General features: G+C 48.3%; 1 protein-coding gene across 6 annotated transcripts; it reads right to left on the bottom strand.

The window, feature by feature from the left end:
* Nucleotides 1-2,392: 2,392 nt before the first annotated feature.
* LOC136528277 (uncharacterized) lies at nt 2,393-19,758 on the bottom strand. 6 transcript variants are annotated; one of them, XM_066521210.1, is made up of 13 exons: nt 17,721-19,758; nt 17,517-17,612; nt 17,313-17,402; nt 17,118-17,186; nt 16,946-17,033; nt 16,032-16,130; nt 5,739-5,820; nt 5,494-5,544; nt 4,596-4,753; nt 4,133-4,194; nt 3,005-3,130; nt 2,806-2,886; nt 2,396-2,712 (listed from the first exon to the last, which is right to left on the bottom strand). In XM_066521210.1, exons 9-13 carry the CDS (start codon nt 4,600-4,602, stop codon nt 2,605-2,607), a joined length of 384 nt encoding a protein of 127 aa, XP_066377307.1. In that variant the 5' UTR covers nt 4,603-4,753; nt 5,494-5,544; nt 5,739-5,820; nt 16,032-16,130; nt 16,946-17,033; nt 17,118-17,186; nt 17,313-17,402; nt 17,517-17,612; nt 17,721-19,758; the 3' UTR covers nt 2,396-2,604. The 6 variants fall into 6 exon arrangements, with proteins under 6 accessions (XP_066377310.1, XP_066377307.1, XP_066377305.1 ...); XM_066521213.1 differs by lacking the exon at nt 16,032-16,130 and having other exon boundaries at nt 2,393-2,703; nt 5,739-5,867; XM_066521208.1 differs by lacking the exon at nt 16,032-16,130 and having other exon boundaries at nt 5,739-5,867; nt 17,118-17,224.
* Nucleotides 19,759-20,070: the final 312 nt, after the last annotated feature.

The following is a 20,070-nucleotide window of genomic DNA, read 5'->3' as shown; positions in this document are numbered from 1 at the left end:
ATAGCAGACGACACCATTGTCTTCATAGGGCACGTGGATCAGTTCCTGACATCATCATCATATCAACCTACCAGGAATAATAATAGACTGGAGGACGTCATGTGTTAATCAGCATAGCATGAATAAATTCTTATAAGTTAGGGAGCATTGTATTTTGTTGCTTCCTAATCTATTAGCCACACAAAAGGCAATGCAATCCCAAAACCTCATACAACTCCCATAGAAATAACCCTTAATAAATATACTCTGAATAATTTGTTTTGAGAAATAACCATTAATAAATGGTATTTTCATATTGGACAATATGTCAGTTTGGCAGGACAACTCTTAGGTTGTATGTATGGCTAAAATAAATATAAATACTTAGAGCACTCAAATACTGATTACTCCACCCCTCTCCCATTCCTTTTTTATTTGCACCTATTTTCTTTCACTACAAAGGTTATGTTCATATGCATATTGGGAAACATTAGAACTATAATCAAAGATTGAAGACTAAGTACTTTGCCTACTATTTTGCTCATCATGGTTGCAGAACTTAAGTATAGTATATGTATGTTTTCACGTTGGTACAGAGACAAATCATATACCAAAATAATCCTAAGGCTACCTCTTTTTTCTTACGTTGGTACAGAGCAGCAGGTAGCTTGCAATGACCTCATTGATCTCCATTTTATGTTTTGAAAAGGTTAGCGACATATCATAGTAAGCATGAGAAGAAGTAGTATTGCTTTTATACAGAAATCGAAGGGGAGGGGGGTTAGGGACAAAGCTGACCCTAAAGAGTAGAATCATCATTGTTATTTAAATGTACCAACAACACTTTCCTATTCGTTAAAAAAACATATAAAGCCCAGTAAGTAGGTATAGGTAAGAAATCAACATGAAAGGAGAGAAGGTTCAACCAGACCACACCCTACAGAACGGCAAGAAAATTACAGTGACCATGTCGATCGGTGAGAGAAAAGTTGCAAATGTTTACCTTGGTCTCACTTTCAGTTGGTTCAATTATGAGTATGCCAAAAACATGTCATGAAAATACAACTGCAACGCCTATATAATTCAGAGGAAAGGGTGAGCTAAATAATAGTAATTCCTAGTGACATTTCTCTTTGCAAACTAACATGTTTTAAAGGGCTGTAAAATCTATGCTGCCACAACGAAAAAGGTCAGAATTTTTTCCCCAATGAAGACGGGATTTTTAGAAGCCTCGGAAACATACCAATCATCATTTGTTCTTCAACTTGAAGCTTCAAGGCATGCTGACAACCGGGTTACTCTCAGAAATTGCATAATATAAATAACAGGTCATGCCCAGTACCTCACAAGAAAATGAACATCAGATCATATCCTTGAGCAATGGGTATGGAATTTTTCGTCACAGGCTCAAGAAGAAAAAAATGGCAGATGTCAAAACTTCAAAGTAGTCTACCTATGCAGAATATTACAGGAGTTGAACATCGCTGTAGCAATTGAAATGTACATATCAATTTGTGCTCTGTTGACAAGGGAAATAAGTGACCACCACTTTGGAAATGTGGTCAGGTAAGATGGCAAGAAGTAGTGATGAGAAGTACACTATCTGTTGTGGCCTCTGATAAAATCGACCAACATTCAAAATGCCCAGGCACTCATATGGAGCTAAGCTGAGAGAGATTACATAACCTTTGTAGCAGTGATAGTGAGGTGGCAACTGGCAATTGGTGCTGTCCTCCCAGAGATGAACACAGAGAAGGCAAACATTGGAGCTGCAGGCATTATAGGTCAACCAATAGAACACGATTCATAGTCAACGTAGGGAGATTGCATGCTGTGCGCGGGGGAGTGGAGGGGATAGTGGCACTCTGCTCGCGGCCACGGCCACCGCCGACTGTTGCACCGCCACATCGGTAGAGGATAGGGAGAGAGAGGGAGGCGCGCGTGGTGCGGGGGAGGGGATAGCCGTCGCCGCCCTGGCTCCGGCCATGGCCGGGATCTGGACACACTGGTGCACCACTGCGTCGGAGAGCGGCGAGCCCAGGGGCCCACCTGGTGCACCGCCACATGGAGAGAGAAGGAGACGGCGGCGTGGGCAAGGGCGGCGTGCATTGAAGACTCTAGAGGAAGGATAAGGTGGAGTAAACTGGAGGCATTGAACGGAGATCGAACGGTGAAAAAAATTTTACTAACGTGTCCACCGTAGCTGCTCGGCGACGCGCTTCAATTTGAAGAGTTACTAGTACATTGCGTGCGCCCTTGCGCGCGTGGCCAATTGGATGGTGATGGATTGTAGAAGGATTAACAGGGTATATATGTTATATAAATAAACTATAAAATGTCTTAAACGGTGAGGACGATTAGATATAAGCTTAGTATACACGGCGGTAGGTTAAAGAATGCATGAACACTGGGTCCACACAGTGGTTTTGTACATTCGCTACCATGATTAGTAGTAACGCTGTCCGAAGCATAATTATACAGATCTTGCATCCTGATGGTTCGCCTGGTGATTCTGAGACAGTGCATATCAGTTGTTTAGAATTTTGCTTCACGGTCGGAAAGGCCACCGTCGAAAGACACTACACGTTGCCTGCCGCATATGCAAAAGTCAGGCATACAATAGTTCTAGACTCTTAATACATCATAAGTTTTTAAACTCTTTATACAGGTAGGCTGCAGAAGCAAGTTTTCTTGCACTTTGTATAGCACGCATCTAAAAGGAACCTGATGAACCTAGAATACAAGAAAAGTGGGTCGAAAGTTAGATCCTAATTGTGAGTTAGTATGAATCTATATGAAAACAGAAAACAATTTGTTCAGACGAACTTTGTTCACTTCTTTTGCTGACTGAGAGAGGTCCTGCGTGCAGTTCCTTTTCCCTGTGGCTTTGGCTCTTCCTTTCTGGATCTGCAGTTTGGATAGAAAAGGTTGGTTGAATATGCTCCCTGTAAAAGTCTTTGAACCGTGTTTTTTGTAGAATGATACCATCATGCTCGAAGATGGACACACAGTGGAAAAAACATACCTTTTGGGAGGGGAATCTGAAGATGCAGGAGCATGATATTTTTGTGCTTTTGCCTGCAGGGCCTCTGTTTGAGTAAGATCTGTGCTTTCCTTTTTTTTCAATGATGTTGGTCCGTTCTGGTTCATCCTATAGAATTCATATGTAAATGTACTATGTTAAAGAAGAACAAGGACTGGAGCCACAAAAACAGTGGACACCGTGTAAAATAAAGCATAAATTTGTAATGTCGCCATGAAATAGACTTTTGTGCACAGAGGATTGCCTTTTTTTTTTTAGATCTAATTTTTTGATAGAGACAGAACAGTAAAAGGAAAGAAATCTGTTAAAAGACATATTGCTTATAATCATACAGATTACTTATATATATATATATATATATATATATATATATATATATGTTTTGATTATAGATTACTTATAATGGTACATTGGCATAAGCCTTCTTATACTCCCATCAATTTGCAAACACCACCCAAAAAAATATTCTTGTGAGGAAGTAATGTACAATTATTATCGGCACAGTCAAGGGGAAGATCGATATCTATCATTAACCCAACCAAAGATCATAATGCATTAAGTTAAGAAATACAATAAGATACTCAGTTATGGGGATGATATTATTTTCAATATGTAACGGTTCTTTGTTCTTGTAAATTTGTACATAAGGTAAAACTGCATAAAATTGAAACCCAATTCCAACTGTGTTCTCTTTTGCCATCCTAATAAAAGGGGTTATATATACAGCCTGGGTGTCTCTCCATATTGGCCTTGGTCTTACGTTAAATTATGTAGCATATAACAGGTAATGCAAAGAAAAGATAAAGGGAAAACTAACACATAGAGGCCCTAGTGGAAAATGACCGTAAATAACTTGAGCATGAAACTGAAACACATATGCAAACCACTTCTTCATAACTTGGTACTGGAGGAAGCTCCACTACAACCCAATCACGTAGAACAATTGTAACATATTTATTAACAATTTGAGGAGGTTACTGTCTCTTAATTATTCATTTTAGTGCTCTCAATTCCTGAAAGGACCTCATTTGCTTGCCACCACTATCTATGCAGTCATAGACAAACAAGGTCACATGGAGAAACTATTTTTTCAATGAATCTAGAGATTACCTGATGCTCCAGATCAAATTCTTCAGAAAATGCCAATAGGTTCACCTGTATTGCCCTTGCCGCTGTAAAGGACCAACGTTCAACAGAACAGGAAATATGGTTACACAATGCATTATAAATATATATCCCTTCAAAAAGAGAGTAATTCCAATATGGCATCCATTTTTAGGAGGCTTTTAAAATTACCATGTGCATAAATATTTGAGTGGTCTCAGTAGGGAAGTTCTAACGACGTTTCAGTTGAATAAGATTATTAGCTATCCATGAAGCTACTCACGTCTCGAAACATTAAATGGCAATAACTGAAGTAGTTAATTAGGAAATATGAGGGCTGCAGCACACCTAAATTCCTATGACATGTGAATTTTCAGCCAATGCTTTTTCTTCAGTTTATCTTTTTTGTCAAAGATGAAGGCATAATATGTACATTAGATCATGTAGAAAATGATTGCTTTTTGTTTACCTCCCATTGCTTGTAACCAGTTTGAGATCTACATCCATGTCCCCAGTCTGAGATCTGCAACCATTTCGCCCATGCATGAGTCCCTTATCGGTCCATCGTCATGAGCACTCCAAATCAAGTCTCAGACTTGGACGAATAAAAGAGAGCATGCACATTCTCTGTAGAATAGAGTTTCAATTAGACCATTATAAAAAGTTACTAGGCAAGTAAAGTTGAGGATAGCATAGTAATCTAAACCTAGCATAGTAATAGGATGTCAATCTTTTATTTGGCTAAGTAGAGCCTCTAGGCGGCATCACGGTCCTAACAAAAAATAATTGAGCCAAATTACAGTATTGAAGCGAAAGAGAATAGGCTACATAAGCCGACGTATTCTGAATCAGAGCTCACACGGCATGCATATTTAAGTCAAAGACACTGACAAATGATCAACTTCCTGGAGATTTGAGAACTCCTTCAGTGGTAGAACTAAGCCCAACTCTTACATTCATGGTGTAATATCAGGAGAAACTGCAGATGAAATGCTATAGCAATTAAATAACTTGTTTTTATTCAGTTGAGTACATAACAATGTTTAGGACAAGGCTTTGCAAGGCAGACAAAAAACCACAGGAACATCAAATTAGAAAATGGTACATGTCCGCATCATATCATGGACAGGCATGTATAGCTGGGAAGAACACACGCTGTGCTGTAGAAGAGTTGCAGGGTATTTCTGCCTCATAGGCTAAATAACAGCGTTACAGCAGAACAGATTTTGCAACCAATCATCAGGTAGAGCTCTCTCAAACAGGCTGTTTATTCTATTGTCAGATCCGGCTTTACTCCATTCAAACGACAAAGCAAAGAGCAAGGCTATGTATTAGGAAAAGGACCTGCAGAATCAAAATGGGCTCACCAAAAAAGCAGCCACCATGCTGTACCGTGAGAAGGGCCCTGATCAATGAAGCTGCACAAAAAAAATTCCAAAAACTTGTCAGTAGCTATGACAACCAAAACGGTAGCTAGCAACATAGAACCCAAACTCTAGGCATGCCCTCAGGATTGAATCGAAACAAAAATCCAATCGCAATATAATAGCAGTCAGTGTGGCCCAATCCAGAAAAAAATAAATAAAAGGACCAAAGTAAGAAGGGGGGATACCTTTTACATTGACATGGCTCTGATAGTGACTCGTCGGACACATGGTATGGGAACGCAGTAGACACTTGCAGCAGTAGTGCAGCTAGGCAAAAAGAGAAGCCGATCTTCATGCATACTATTACTTGACATCTACAAAATTAGCACGACAAAGGCATTGGCATATATTACAAAAGCACAACACCAATCGCAACCCAATAGACCACACCATTTGTGTCTGAGCAATCAAAGTATTTGCTAATGCAAAGCACACCAAAATGAAGGAAAAATTAACTCCAGACGCACCAGGTTATCATGTTTCGAATAAGAACTGCGCAATCGAAGTGGTTGGGTTCAACAAGAACTCAACATCTATTGTCCTAGCTTGTTGTCTTTGCTCCCATCATTTGTCCATCATTGAGATACTCATTGTCGACAGAATATCGCCGGCAGTCCTCCGAGGGGTATCCCATGAAGGTAGATTGACCGGCAGAGAAGCGTGTGATCAAGAACAAGAAGGCAACAGAGACACACGAGTTAGACAGGTTCAGGCCATCAGTATGACGTAATACCCTACTCCTGTGGTCTGTTGGTTTGTATTAGCTATCGTATAATATTGCGTGAGTTTGGAGGGGGTCCCTGCCCGCCTTATATAGTCCAGAGGGCAGGGTTACAAGTCGGTTAGATCTGAGAGATAACCGGAAAGTAATAACAGATTATAGGAATCTTGGGATCATACGTACCCTAACAGATCTCGTAGTATCTTCAGGATATCTTCCCAGTGTCTTGCGGGAGGCGCCGAGCAGAGTCGTGCCCCGCAAGGCTTCGTCTTGTGGGCTGGGCCGCCCCTGGGGGCGCAGCCCATATGGTCTGCCGTGGGTATCCGGGGTCGTACCCCCCACAGCTAGTCCCCGAGCGCCTTGTACCCATTGTGCAACGCCGTCTTGAGCTCGTCCGAGTAGGTGCGAACAAAGCCGAGCAGTCAAACTCATGGTCCGACCACCGTGATCAGTTGCCGAGCAGTTGTGAGCAGTTGCCGAGCAGCGTGAACCATCGCCGAGCATCGTGAACCGTAGCCGAGCAGTATAACCCAAGTACGGCTTGCCATAAGGGTGTAAGGAGCTCAAGTTCAGAATCGAAAATTTCTTCGCAGTGGACAAAGTGTGCCCACTTAGAGTCCGACCACGAGAAAAGGAGATAGTCTTCTTCAGCTTCAAGAGGCGCGGAGTCTTCCAGAATAAAGCAAACACATTCACCGCGAGGTGAAGTGTGCCCACTTAGTCCCCGAGCCTGATAGTAGATGACGTAGTTATGTGGTGCCAAGGTCCAAAGTAGAAGAAAAATAGAAGACTAGCCGAGCAGGCAACCAGTCCCCGGGCGTAGCCCCAAAAAACACATTCACCACGAGGTGAAGTGTGCCCACTTAGTCCCCGAGCCTGACAGTAGGTGACATGGTCATGTGGTGCCAGGGTCTGAAACAGCAGTCAACTTGGGAAAAACAGAATCGTGGAGAAAACCCCAGAGTAATGACTGTACAGTAGTAATTACTGAGCCATAACGGTTGACGGAGATGTCAGCGAATATTCGGCGAGCCGTAACAAATTACGGAGATAAATCAGTGATACGGGCCGGGGTTGCGCGAAGGCCCAAGTAACGGCCCACCTTTAGTTGCGGAGAATTCGGAGAAGCGCAAATCGCGGGAACGGTTTCCCAAAAAACCCTCGAATGTGAAAAGGTGGGGGGAGTGCTTTATAACTGCACCGCCGCACCCCGCGCTCATACCTTTGCCCCTTTGCCATTTCATCTTCCTCCTCAGCCGTCGCATTTCCAGATTCACATCTACACTTGCTTCCGCCGCCAAACCCTAACCAGATCTGAGAGATGGCGCCAAAGAAGGGAGCTACGAAACTGAAGAAGACGAGCCCCTAGAAGGCGAGCGTCGAAATCTGGCGCGACGAAGAGTGGGTGCCGTCACGAACGGGAGAGGCGGAGCTCAACAGATTGGTGGAGGCGGGCATTCTGCCTGATCGCGTCACCGTCGGATGGCGACCGGCCCTCGGTGAGCCCTTCCCCATGCCTCATACCGACGAAGTGGTGGTATTTGAGGATTATTTCTGGCGCAGGTTGGGATTTCCTGTTCATCCATTCCTGAGGGATCTGTTGGAGCTCTAGGTGGTTAGTCTGTGCAACCTCTACCCAAATACCATATTGCACATATCGATCTTTATCCACTTCTGCGAAGCGTATTTGGGGATTCTTCCACACTTCAACCTCTTTAGACACCTGTTCTGGTTGAAGAAGGGCGATAGTGGTTCTAAGGTGGTCGGCGGAGTGTATCTTCAGCTGCGTGATGGGATGGTGGGCGAGTACCTTACTGTGCCGCTAAACACGTCGCTGAAGGGGTGGAATGCCAGGTGGTTCTACATGAAGTAGAGCCATCCTGCCATCCGCTGTGATGCCGACCACATCCCGGAGAGCCAAAAAAGTTGGTCGGAGAGGCCAAATAGTGCTGATATGGAGCAAGTGAGGGAGCTCCTTGGCCTAATAAAGGGCGTGAAGACCAATGGTGGACTGGTAGCGGCAAGCTTCATAATACGCCGCATCCAACCCTGCAAGGAGAGGGCCCACATGGGCTTTGACTTTAAGGGGGACACCGACGGCACCCAGTAGAGGTCGGAGGCGCTGTCGAGAAACGAGGTTGTAGAGCGGGCCGTAGAGCTATTCGCTCCATTGGCCTCATTCCGGGTGTCGGGGCAGACGAGACCCTTTAACTGCACGAATCTGCCCCCTCAGGTAACTATCTCAATTGTTTGTTCCGGATAATTTTAATACTGCAGCATTGCTGAGCAGTGAACTAATTCACTTATGCAAAGATCCATTAGCAGGAAAGAGCGGTGTACTTCTCAGTCGTGCCGAGGGGTGATTGGCCGAGGGGAGTAGACGCCCAGCCACTGGCTCGGCCTGAAGAAGCGGCCAGCGCCTCATCAGAGTCCGGAGGCACGGACGCTGGTCAGACGGAGAGTTCTCCCTCAGTGTCAGAGAAGGTCCGAGGGAAGAGGGCAGCGGCAGACGAGTCGACCCGAAAGAAGAGAAAAACGATGGGTGCCGCTCCCCTCAAGCTAGGTGGCATCTAGCTTGGCGGTGACCGGACCACTCGGACGTGGAGCACCACGGTGTCCGAGTGGTCGAATGACGATGAAGTGCCAATGGCTCCTCCATCGAGCACGAAGGCGCCTCCACGCAACACGCGCGTGGAGGTACGATCAAAGATAGGCGAAGAAGTCCCCAAGCAGCAGGCGACGGGAGTCCCCGAGCAGCAGGCGACGGGTTTCCCCGAGCAGCAGGCGACGGGAGTCCCCGAGCAGCAGGCGAAGGGAATCCCAGAGCTGCGGGCGGAGGAAGTCCCAGAGTGGCAGGCGGAGGAGAGGCCGGCGGTGGAGAAGGCGGGACCTTCACCCTAGAGCACAGGAGTCGACCCCATGGCCATGCCTGGGGGCTTGAGTAGGCAGCGCTGGTTCAAGAAATTGTACCGACAGACCAAACCGTAAGTATCCTTGCCTTGGAGTTACTTTGTCGTCGTTCCTTATCCTTTTTGGTGATTGACGAGCTAATCTGATGCAGAGCGAGGCATACGGAGGATTCGGCCTTGCCCGTCCAGACTGATGAGCAGCCGAAGGCTGGCCTCAGGGCGGATGACAAGCAGCCAAAGGCTGGCCCCGGGGTGGAGATGCCGATGGACCCCATCCCAGAGTACCCGGGTGCTTGACAGCCTACGGAGGAGTCAACCGCCCCTTCTACTAGACTTGGTGGTGACGAACGGTTGGTGTCGACGGCGGACGGGTCAGCAGCAGCGCCCGAGGCAACGGTGGGAACCGTTGGGTCCTCGGGAGCAGAGGCTAGAGTTGCCGGCGTCACGCCGGAATCTGAAGCGGAGAAGCCTGCGGTGCTGGAGGAGCAGACAGCGCTCCCTAAGGCATCGAAGGGCGTGGTCGGACACGCTATCCGGACACTACGCCCCCAGGTGGTGCCTCTAGCTGCAGCGAAGGAGGACGAGGTGGAGGAAATCGAGCGTGATGAACCTCGACCCCAAGCTGTCTGAATCCTCTGAAAGCGCGGCGATGAGGTGGTGGTTGTCGAGGAGGAGGACACCACCAGGGAGCTCAGGAGACTGGAGTCTGCCCTTGCCAGGGTGATGAAGCAGATCAAGGTTAGTACTGCGTCTGGAATGCTCCTCTTTGACGTTGGAGACCAGAGTTGTTCTTCATAATCTTGGCGTTTTTACAGGGGATAACTCGGACTGCCGAGCAGCGACGCCAGCTGATAAAGAGGATGGAGCCCCTCACCGAGGAGAACGATAAACTCAAGGAGGCGATGAACCTTATGGAGAGAAACATCTAGAGGGTCCAGCGTGAGCGAGACCTTGCAGAGTCCAACGCGCGGGACCTGGAATACCAGAAGGGCGTCCTGTCCGAGCAGCTGGCGACCGTGTCCGAGCAGCTACGCGGCAAGTCTGAGCAGCTATCAAGTGCTTCCGATCAGCTGGAGCAGAAGTCCGAGCAGCATAGGAACGTATCCGAGCAGAAAGTAGGTATGGCGTATCGGCGAGTGTACTTTGTATAGTTGAATAGCCATATTGTTGGTGATGGCTGTTGTGCTTGTAGAGCAAGATGTGGAGCTCGGCCAGCTACGCCAGGCCATCGAGCAACTCCGAGAGGAGAAGGCGACGGGAGTCAGGGCGAGCAGACAAACTGGCCGAGGAGCTGAACGGTGAGTACTTCTTGGTTGGAGTTATTGCTGGAGTAATATCTTGGCTCAATGGATTCTTATGACGCCCGCAGATTATCGTTGGAGGGTTAAGGCACAATTTGATGTGCTGGAGCAGGATGCCTGGACCCAGAGGGACAAGTTCAACGCCATAGTTGCTGGTGCCAAACTGGTGCTCGACTGCGTCGACCTGGAGGTGGCTCCTCAGCCCAACGACAGGCCATCGCGTCCGGACACCGTCATCGAAAGGTGCAAGGCGGCGTGTGAGAACTTCAAGAGCTTCAACCGCGATGCCATTGTGACCTCCATTACTCACGCCCTTACGGTGGTTCGGTCCCACTATCCAGCCATTGACCTTCAGGCGATAGGGGCCGGGTTCACCGAAGGGATGGGCGAGGCGGAGCACCAGCAGTTGGAGGACGAGGTGGAGACGCGGTGAAGAAGCTAGCCGGCGACATCGACCTGTTCGGCGAGACAGATGGTGATGGAGAGGCTCAGTGATCTGCTCAGAGAATATTAGCTATAACATCTGGAGAGGGTAGTTAGAGTGCGTGAGAGCACATAAGACATTTATGTATGTGCATAAATGTTATAAAGTGCATGTTTATGCAGTTTGCTAGTATTTGTGGTGAAGAATCGTTGTAGTAATAACCCTAATGCAATTATACGTAGTATAAGTAGCGTCCAAGCAGTTAGTTCGTTACTGAACTCTTTGGCCTTAGCTAGCCCATAGTCCATAACGTCGAGTGCGGAGCCCGTGCACGTGTAGGAGGAACATGCGTCACCAAGGAACCACAGCCGACCACCCGTAACGTAGAGCGTGGAGCCCGTAGCACGTGTAGGGAGAGATCGGAGACTGGGTCTTTTCCATAGAGCGTAGAGCGGAACGTGTGCTGCTCGGCGGTTGGCGAAATAACTTGGAGATAAATGTAGTATAAGTGGCGTCCGAGCAGTTAGTTCTTTACTGAGCTCTCGGCCTTGGCTAGCCCATAGTCCATAACGTCGTGCGCGGAGCCCGTGCACATGTAGGAGGAACAGGCGTCACCAAGGAACCGCAGCCGACCACCCATAACACAGAGCGCGGAGCCCATAGCATGTGTAGGGAGAGATCAGAGACTGGGTCTTCTCCATAGAGCGCAGAGCAGAACGTGTGTTGCTCGGTGGTCGGCGAAACATTTCAAAGATATGGAGAAATGTGGTCGGTGATTTGGAGAAACCTGTTCGGCAAAATACGTTGGAGATTTGGAGAAACATGGTCGGCGATTTGGAGAAACTTGTTCGGCGAAAACGTTGGAGATTTGGAGAAACGTGATCGGCGATTTGGAGAAACTCGTTTCTGCGAAATACGTTGGAGATTTGGAGAAACGTGGTTGGCGCAGTTATGGCGATTTCGTATTGGAGTTCGTTATGGGGTAGCTTAGAGCTCGGCGACCACAAGTGGAGATTAAACCATAATGGAGAAAAAATGGAGATAAATTATGGAGACCAAAACTTTATTCATCATGGAGCGGAGAATACATATCTGGAGCATTTCAAGGATAGAAACGTATAAGGTGCTTGATGTGCCATGAGTTGGGGACATCGATGCCATCTAAGTCACATAGGCGATAAGACACTGGCCATCTGGATGGAGAGGTCAGTGGCTTCGGCGAGAGTGAGACTCTGTCTCGTAGGCGTAGGCGATGGAGAGGTTGGCCCGCATGGCCAGGACTCCTGCAGGCGAAGGCATCTTCAGCACCAGATAAGCATAGTGTGGTACAGCCATGAACTTGGCTAGAGCTGGCCGACCAAGTATGGCGTGATAGGTGGTGTTGAAATTGGCGACGTAGAAGTTGATACGCTCGACGCGGTAATTGCTTGCCGTGCCGAACTGTACTGGTAGGGTGATCTCTCCAAGCGATTTGGACGCCCTGCCAGGTACCACACCACAGGAGGAGTCTGAGGGTGTGAGATCTGTTATCCCGAGGCCCAACTCCTTTAGGGCTCCGGCGAACAGGAGATTCAGAGCGCTCCCACCGTCGATGAGCATTTTTCTGAAAAGCACTTTCTGGATGGTTGCGTCGAGGACGAGGGGGAAACACCCTGTGTAGGGGATGTCCACCCACTGGTCGGTCGTGCTGAAGGTGATGGGGACCTCGGACCATGGGCGATAGCTGGGGTTGGCGGTGGCGTCTTCTGTAGTGACGACGAGCACCCGCCGGGCAGTGAGCTTCCATTCTCTTCTGCTCTCGGTGAAGGCGAGGCCCCCGAAGATGGTGGTGACCACCTTGTCGTGGTCCTAGAAGGCATTGTCATTGCCCCCAGGTGGTCGGCGGCCTTCGGCTCCATCGTTGGTGTCGTCATCCAGCTTTTTGTCCTGGAACTCCTTAGCCAAGCTGAGGCAGTCCTTCATCTTATGTCTAGCGTTCTTGTGGAGAGGGCACGGGCTATCGAGGATCTTCTTGTATTGCTTGTCATAGTTGCGCTTGGTGCGAGGTTCATTAACGGCGGCGACGATGTGGTCTGGCCGGCGGCGATGATTTTGACCAGACTTGGGGCCTTCTGGCCGATCACGCCCGCTGTCATGATGGTAACTACGGTCATCGTAGCGGCAGTCGTTGTGGCATCGGTCGTCGGGGCGGCGTGTTGGGCGATGAGTGCCCGCATCCTCATTGAAGCGCACCTCGGCTTCCTCGGCATCGGCATACTATTTGGCGGTCGTGATCATCTCGCCAATCCCTGTGGGCGGCTTGCGGTTGAACTTGGAGCAAAGCTAGCGGTGATGAAGTCCTCTAATGAAGGCAGTGATGACCTCCGCTTCTGTGATGTTGGGAATAGAATTCCTCATCTCGAAAAAGTGTCTGATGTAGCTATAGAGGAGCTCGGATGGCTTCTGGTTGATGCGGTTGAGATCATGCTTGGTGCTCGGCCGAGTACACGTAGCCATATAATTGTCAGTGAAGACTTTTTTCATCTCTTCCCAGGATCCGATGGAGTCCGGGGCAAGGCTTGTGAACTAGTTCATGGCGGTTGGCGTGAGCATGACGGGAAGATAGTTTGCCATGACGCTGGTGTCTCCTTCGGTGGCGCGGACAGCAGTGGCGTAAGCCTGTAGCCACTGTGTTGGGTTCATCCTTCCTTCGTAGGGCTCGACCCCGGTGATTTTAAAACCACGGAGCCACTAAATTGTTCGGAGCACCCTCATGAATGCTGGGGGCCTTTGGGGTTGGCGGCACCATCGTCTGCAGCGTTGCCGGCGTTGAGCGGCTCAAGAGCCGAGTCTGGGTTACCATACTCTTGCTCGTACTCCTGGTGGTGGCGTACTTCTTCTTCATGGCGACCGAATCGGTGTTCGTCGATATGTCGTCGTGCATCTCGGAGATTGTTGAGGTGCACTCGGACATCCTAGTCGACCTCCTGGTCGAGCTAGTGATGATGTTTGATGCGGTTGTCCCTAGCTCCGCCCTAGAGGGGTTGTTTGTCGTCGCGGTGCTGGTCGGTGAAGCAACTTTGGCGGTGATCGGTTCTTGTCGTGGCTGATCGGCGAATCAAGGTTGTGGAGTATGAAGGTCTCTGTTCCTGGCGGATCTCATTGACCTGACAGTGTGCCGCTTTAAGCATGGCGGCGACCTTGGCGACCTCGGGTGTCTGCGGGCGCCGGGCAAGCTCATTGGCGGCCACTATGAGATTGGCGCTTGGTGTCTTGTAGATGTCGTGGCCGTCAACGCGGACAAACTCATCATCGAGGTTGCGTTAGAGTGGCCTTCCTTGCGAGTCAAGTTGCTGCTCGTCCATCGCAAGAGCAATCTCGTTTGCTCGGTGCTGCGCATGGTTGACGTTCCGATTCTCGTGGGTGGTGCGTTCCTCCTCGGTTTCACCGTTCTGAGAGGGGCTATCGACGCTGACATTGAAGATTGCGCCACTGCGGAAAGGAGGGAGAGGAAGTAGCTCAGTGGTGGTTTCGGCGATGGTCTCCGTAGAACCCTGGTACTCGGAGTCTGGATTTTCGTCCAAGATGGTTTGGAGGGATGCTCCGTGGCGTCGGCCGACGTGCAGCATGTTGACGGCCGGCGGAGGCTGGTCGGTGATCTGGTCGGTGGGAGGATGGACATCTCCAGCCTGGTCCATGAATCTACCCCTTAGGGCATCTTGGTAAGCGACGGCGACGTTGGCGAACCCGAAGGGTAGGGTCATGACCCTCGGAGTCTCCCGAGCAGCCTCCAATAGATCTAAATTGGGGGGTGGTCGGCGCTGAACTAGAGTGTCTAGAGCCGATTCGGCGATGGAGAGGCAATCGGTAAGCTTCAGACCAACCTGATCGATGGATGCGATTAGATCGTCATTGTTGATCTACCTCCTCTGGTAGCGAGGAAGCGGGCGGCGAGTTGTTGATGAAGGCGACCTCGGAGGCGGTTCCGAGATCAGATCTGTAGTCGCAGGTGTTGGGGTGATCGGCGCAGAATCGATCTGCACCGGCTCGATGAGCTCTCCGACTCCGTCAGCGTTGATGACCCACGAGATGGATCCGACCATGAAGATCTGGCCGGGCTGCGGGAGAGACGAAGAGCCTACGTAAAAAGCCATCTTGTTCGACAAGGAAACAGCACGCACCCCCCTACCTGGCGCGCCAACTGTCGACAGAATATCGTCGGCAGTCCTCCGAGGGGTATCCCGCGAAGATAGATTAATCGGCAGAGAAGCGTGTGATCAAGAACAAGAAGGCAACAGAGACACACGAGTTAGACAGGTTCAGGCCGTCAGTATGACATAATACCCTACTCCTTTGGTCTGTTGGTTTGTATTAGCTATCGTATAATATTACGTGAGTTGGAAGGGGTCCCTGTCCGCCTTATATAGTCCGGGGATAGGGTTACAAGTCGGTTAGATCTGAGAGATAACCGGAAAGTAATAACAGATTACAGGAATCTTGGGATAATACGTATCCTAACAGATCTCGTATTATCTTCAGGATATCTTCCTAGTGTCTTGCGGGAGGCGCCGAGCAGAGTCGTGCCCCGCAAGGCTTCGTCATGTGGGCTGGGTCGCCCCTGGGGGCGCAGCCCATGTGGTCTGCCGTGGGTATCCGGGGTTGTACCCCCCTACACTCATCTATCTCTGCAGCATATAAAGCAGGAAAAAGATGTCCAAACTTGAGAAAACTTTATGATCCAGACCTATTGACTGTACCATGGAGAGAAAAAGAAGGAAATTTAGAATGAATGTACATGGCAAATTTAAAATAACTTCCCACCGTTCAGATTTGCTCTCACCATTTGTTTGAACAATTTCTGTTCATATAATAATAACTTCCAATGAAAGAGTACATTAAACAGGACAAAACAATATTCTGGTAGCACAAATTAAGGGTAAGCATGTGGTTGTTTTTCTAACTGTGCCATGCATAGGCGCACAGAAGTGAACTAAGTAGCAATAAACGAAAGAATAGAATGGAGTTGTCATATTTATCTGAATAAGCAGGTACCGCAAATTCGGAAACTAATTTTACAGTTATTTACTGAGGCTGCGATAAAGACCAGAAAAATATGAAGGAGGGTGAAAGCACGAGCTGCTGACCTAAACAACAGCAGAAACATGAAATCCTGGCTGTTAACAGAACTATGATGAAACGTAGCACGCTGATTAGTGCTTTGACAGCAAGTAGACTTAACAAAGCTGCAGCAGACTCCAACGTGTAAAAAAAACAGCTGTAATAACACCCCACAAAAGCTATTTTAAAATGAAATTGGCTACAGATTTTTGGGCTGCATGTAATGATAAGTCATTAGGATTTAATAATTTTGACAGAAAAGGTGATGTTTAGGAACAATAACATACGAAACTTTAATGGTGGAGCTCCCTCTAATATTTCAGAAGAATTGTGATGGTCGAAACATAAACGATGGAGGTCCACGCATTCCAATAATTATTTACCATTAAGGAGGCTGGGAGCAGGGGCTATAGCTAGAATTCTTGAAGGAAGAAAAATGATGCAACTTGGAACCATGACTACACTTAAGAAAAAATTAATATCATACGGTAGGGAGGCCATGCATGTGACATGTATCAAACAGGAACCATGGATAAACATTGATAATAGAATTTGTTACGTGTAGCAGTTTATATTTTTGGATAAGCTAGGATCATTTGTACATATTGTAAAATGGGCCCACCAAGTTCCTTCTACATGTGTATGCATGCGCAGCATCTAGCTAAGTAATTTGAAGGCTAACTAATTAAGTTTTTCCATGTTGCTATACAGCCTAGACTACAGCAGGCAATTTTCAATATCCTTATCATCATCCTGACTCTATGACTCAAGAAGGCAGAGGCTGAAAAATTGACACCAATTCTAGTATTGAATGTTATATTTTCTGGCATGACTGAGCGGGAAAAGGTTAATTGCATCACCCTGCATAATCTATGTGGTAAATATAAAGCCCTGGATAACATAATAATAGGGAGGTTACCATAGCACTATGAAAACACACCTTTCCTTTGAACAAGCTTGAATGTGTATAAAATATAGAATCCACTCAGGAGATACCTGAATATGTGTGATGAACCACTCATATAAACCTGTAAAATTTATAAGATGAAGCTGAAATTTAAATAGGAAGTTAGGACCACTCTGATAATATGTAGCTGAAAGAATTTACTCACCGAACACTTTGGCAGTCCCAAAATGACATCTTTCTCTTGTGTCCATGAGTCACGGTCAAATATATATTGCTGAACCAAAAAATGGAGAGCATGTAAAAACCTGAAACCTATTCAGGAAATGGCAAGAGAACCAATTCTACAATTAGAACTATGTACCAAAGAAGCAAACAACAGAAAGGTGTACATGTAAAAAACCTAGAATCTATCGAGGCTATAATAGGAGCATCAATTTCTGTGCTCGTCATTATGTGCTTTATCTTTGAAATTTCAATCTCCTCTAAGAGCCTGCAAAATGTGTAGACGGTTTTAGTACATGCATCCTCAATAGACTAAGTCACTAATCAAATGAAAACAATGATTGGAAAATAATTATTGCATTATTCTATTAGTATCCACTACCTGGTGATGTAGTCAAGCGCTTCGCAGCCATTGTAAGATTATTGCTCTGCGTGTTCATCTCCTTTTTCTCTGATGGGATCATTCTTAGGAAATAGTCTACAAGATTTGGAATAAAGAATGAAACATGACTCATAACTCATTATTTGAAAACATAATAACAGATACTTATTCTATAAGAAGAGTTGTATAGAAATCAAGGAATACCTTGATTAAGTGGGACGCATCGCACTGATGGCCACCCTAATCGGCACCTCCATCACCGAGCTGATCTTCCACTCGCCGGAATTGACCTCCGGTCCTCCACGCCTAGATCAAGAAGAGGATCGAGGAGTAGGAAGAGGAGAGGTAGAGATGTGCCTGGAGTTGGAGCCGGTAGCAGTGGGACGGGGAGACGAGATCGATCTACAGATGAACTCACCTCCTCGGCGTGTTCGTGGCACTCCACCTCCTCGAGTAGGCCACCCGCGCCGGTGCACCGCTGAGCCCGGGCCAAGGCCAGTTCCACGCTGAAACCCTAGGTCGGCGTGGCGGCCGTGGCGGAGGCCGACCGCCTAGGCCGAGGTGCCGCTCCGTGGGGAGGAGAGGCGGAGGCGGCGCTCGGCGGTGCCGACGTTGGCGCGCGGCAGAGGCGACGACAGAGGGTGGCGCGGCGGATGCCTTAGGAGACAGCGACGCGAAGGAAAAGCCCGGAGGCGGCGTCTCGGGCTGAGGTCGAGAGGACGAGGGAGATATTTTTCCCACCACCAGCTGTATGGTGACACGTGGGCCATCGACAATAGAAGCCGATGAGGGTGAACTCAGATCGTGTCGACAAAAGATGCTCGGCAGTCCACCGAGAGGTATCCCGCGATGGTAGATTTGTCGATGGGGGTGCGCGTGATCAGGAACCGGATAGTGACACAAGGTGCAGAGACAGCGATTTAGACAGGTTCAGGCCGTCTGATCGATGTAATACCCTATGTCCTGTGTCTTTGTTGTATTGTATTGATCTGGATGACCATGTAGATGTCGACTAGGGGACCCCTGCCTCTCCTTATATACTCTAGAGAGGTAGGGTTACAAGGAAAGTATCATATTTGGTACTATACAATATCTTGCGATGCATGTTGATCAGTGTCGTGCATGCCTTGATCTTGTGGGCTGGGCCACCTCTGATGGTGTGGCCCATGTCTTGTCTTGTGGATACCGAGTGCCATACCCCCATAGCTAGTCACCGAGCCTAACAGTAGGTGACGTAGTCACGTGGTGCGAGGGTCAGAAAGTAGAAGAAAGGCAGAAGACTGGCCGAGCACGCAACCAGTCCACGGGCGGAGCCCTAAATTGAAAAGCACATATTCACCGCAAGGTAAACTATACCCACTTAGTCCCTGAGCCTACTGGAAGATGAAGAATGAATCTTGTAGCAGGGTCAAAGAAAAAGAAGTCTGAAAGCTTGCTGATATCGTCTAACATGCACGTATCAAGACCCCAGACATGCTGCCCAAGATCAGCACCCTGATCCGAATAGCATGGAGCACCTTGATAGCACACCGATGAGACGTAGCAAGATCCGACCATCGAGGGAGTCCCCAGCGTAGCTGGCGACATCCGAGCACCGAGGAGTCCCCGGTGTAGCTGGCGACGTCCGAGCACCGAGGAATCCCTGGCGTAGCTGACGATGTCCGAGCACCGAGGAGTCCCTAGCGTAGCTGGCGATGTCCGAGCACCGAGGAGTCCCCGACGTAGCTGGCAACGTCCGAGCACCGAGGAGTCCCCAGCGTAGCTGGCGATGTCCGAGCACCGAGGAATCCCCGGCGTAGCTGGCGATGTCCGAGCACCGACAAGGTGAAGTGGGCTGAAGTGTGCCCACTTAGTCCCTGAACACGAAGAATCCGAGCGCCGAGGAGTAACCGGCGTAGCTGGCGATGAAGCACGAGCGACGAACAGTCTAGTCAACTGGTCGGCGGCGAAGTGAGCATTGAGTAGAAGCGACCGGCGAACAGTCCGATCAACTGGTCGGCGACGGAGTCCATGAACCAAGCGGTCCGACCAGTTGATCGGTGGAGAAGTCCGAGCACTAGGTGGTCCGATCACCTGGACGATGATCCTGCAATATAAATATGTAGAACGGGTAGTACATGATGTAAAAATATATGAAATCTGGAGAAAAATCAGCAATGGCGATAAAATAGCGTATGCAGCTCGGCGATCAGTTGGTGTGAAGATGTATTTATATTTAATACAAACCGCCCGAACAGTTAGTGTGTAGCTGAGTCTCCAGCCCTAGCTAGCCTGTTAACCATAACGTGGAGCGCGGAGCCCGTGTGCGTGTAGGAAGAACAAAGCGTCGCTAAGGAGCCGCTGTCGACCACCCATAACGCAGAGGGCAGACGCTCGTGCACGTGTAGGGAGGAGCCGGAGACAGGGCCGTCTCTGGAGGCGTTCGAACATCAACATGACTGTTCGCGGGTTCAGAAAATCATTTGGAGAGCAAATATGGAGAAAACAGCTCAGAGAAACATTATGACGATATACGAAGATTGGAGAATATTTAGAAAAATATTAAAGCGTGACT

This window comes from Miscanthus floridulus, chromosome 19, assembly GCF_019320115.1.
Source record: "Miscanthus floridulus cultivar M001 chromosome 19, ASM1932011v1, whole genome shotgun sequence".
Classification (NCBI taxonomy): domain Eukaryota; kingdom Viridiplantae; phylum Streptophyta; class Magnoliopsida; order Poales; family Poaceae; genus Miscanthus; species Miscanthus floridulus.
Note: the sequence above shows the minus strand (reverse complement) of the source record. Positions and strands in the feature narration are given on the sequence as shown.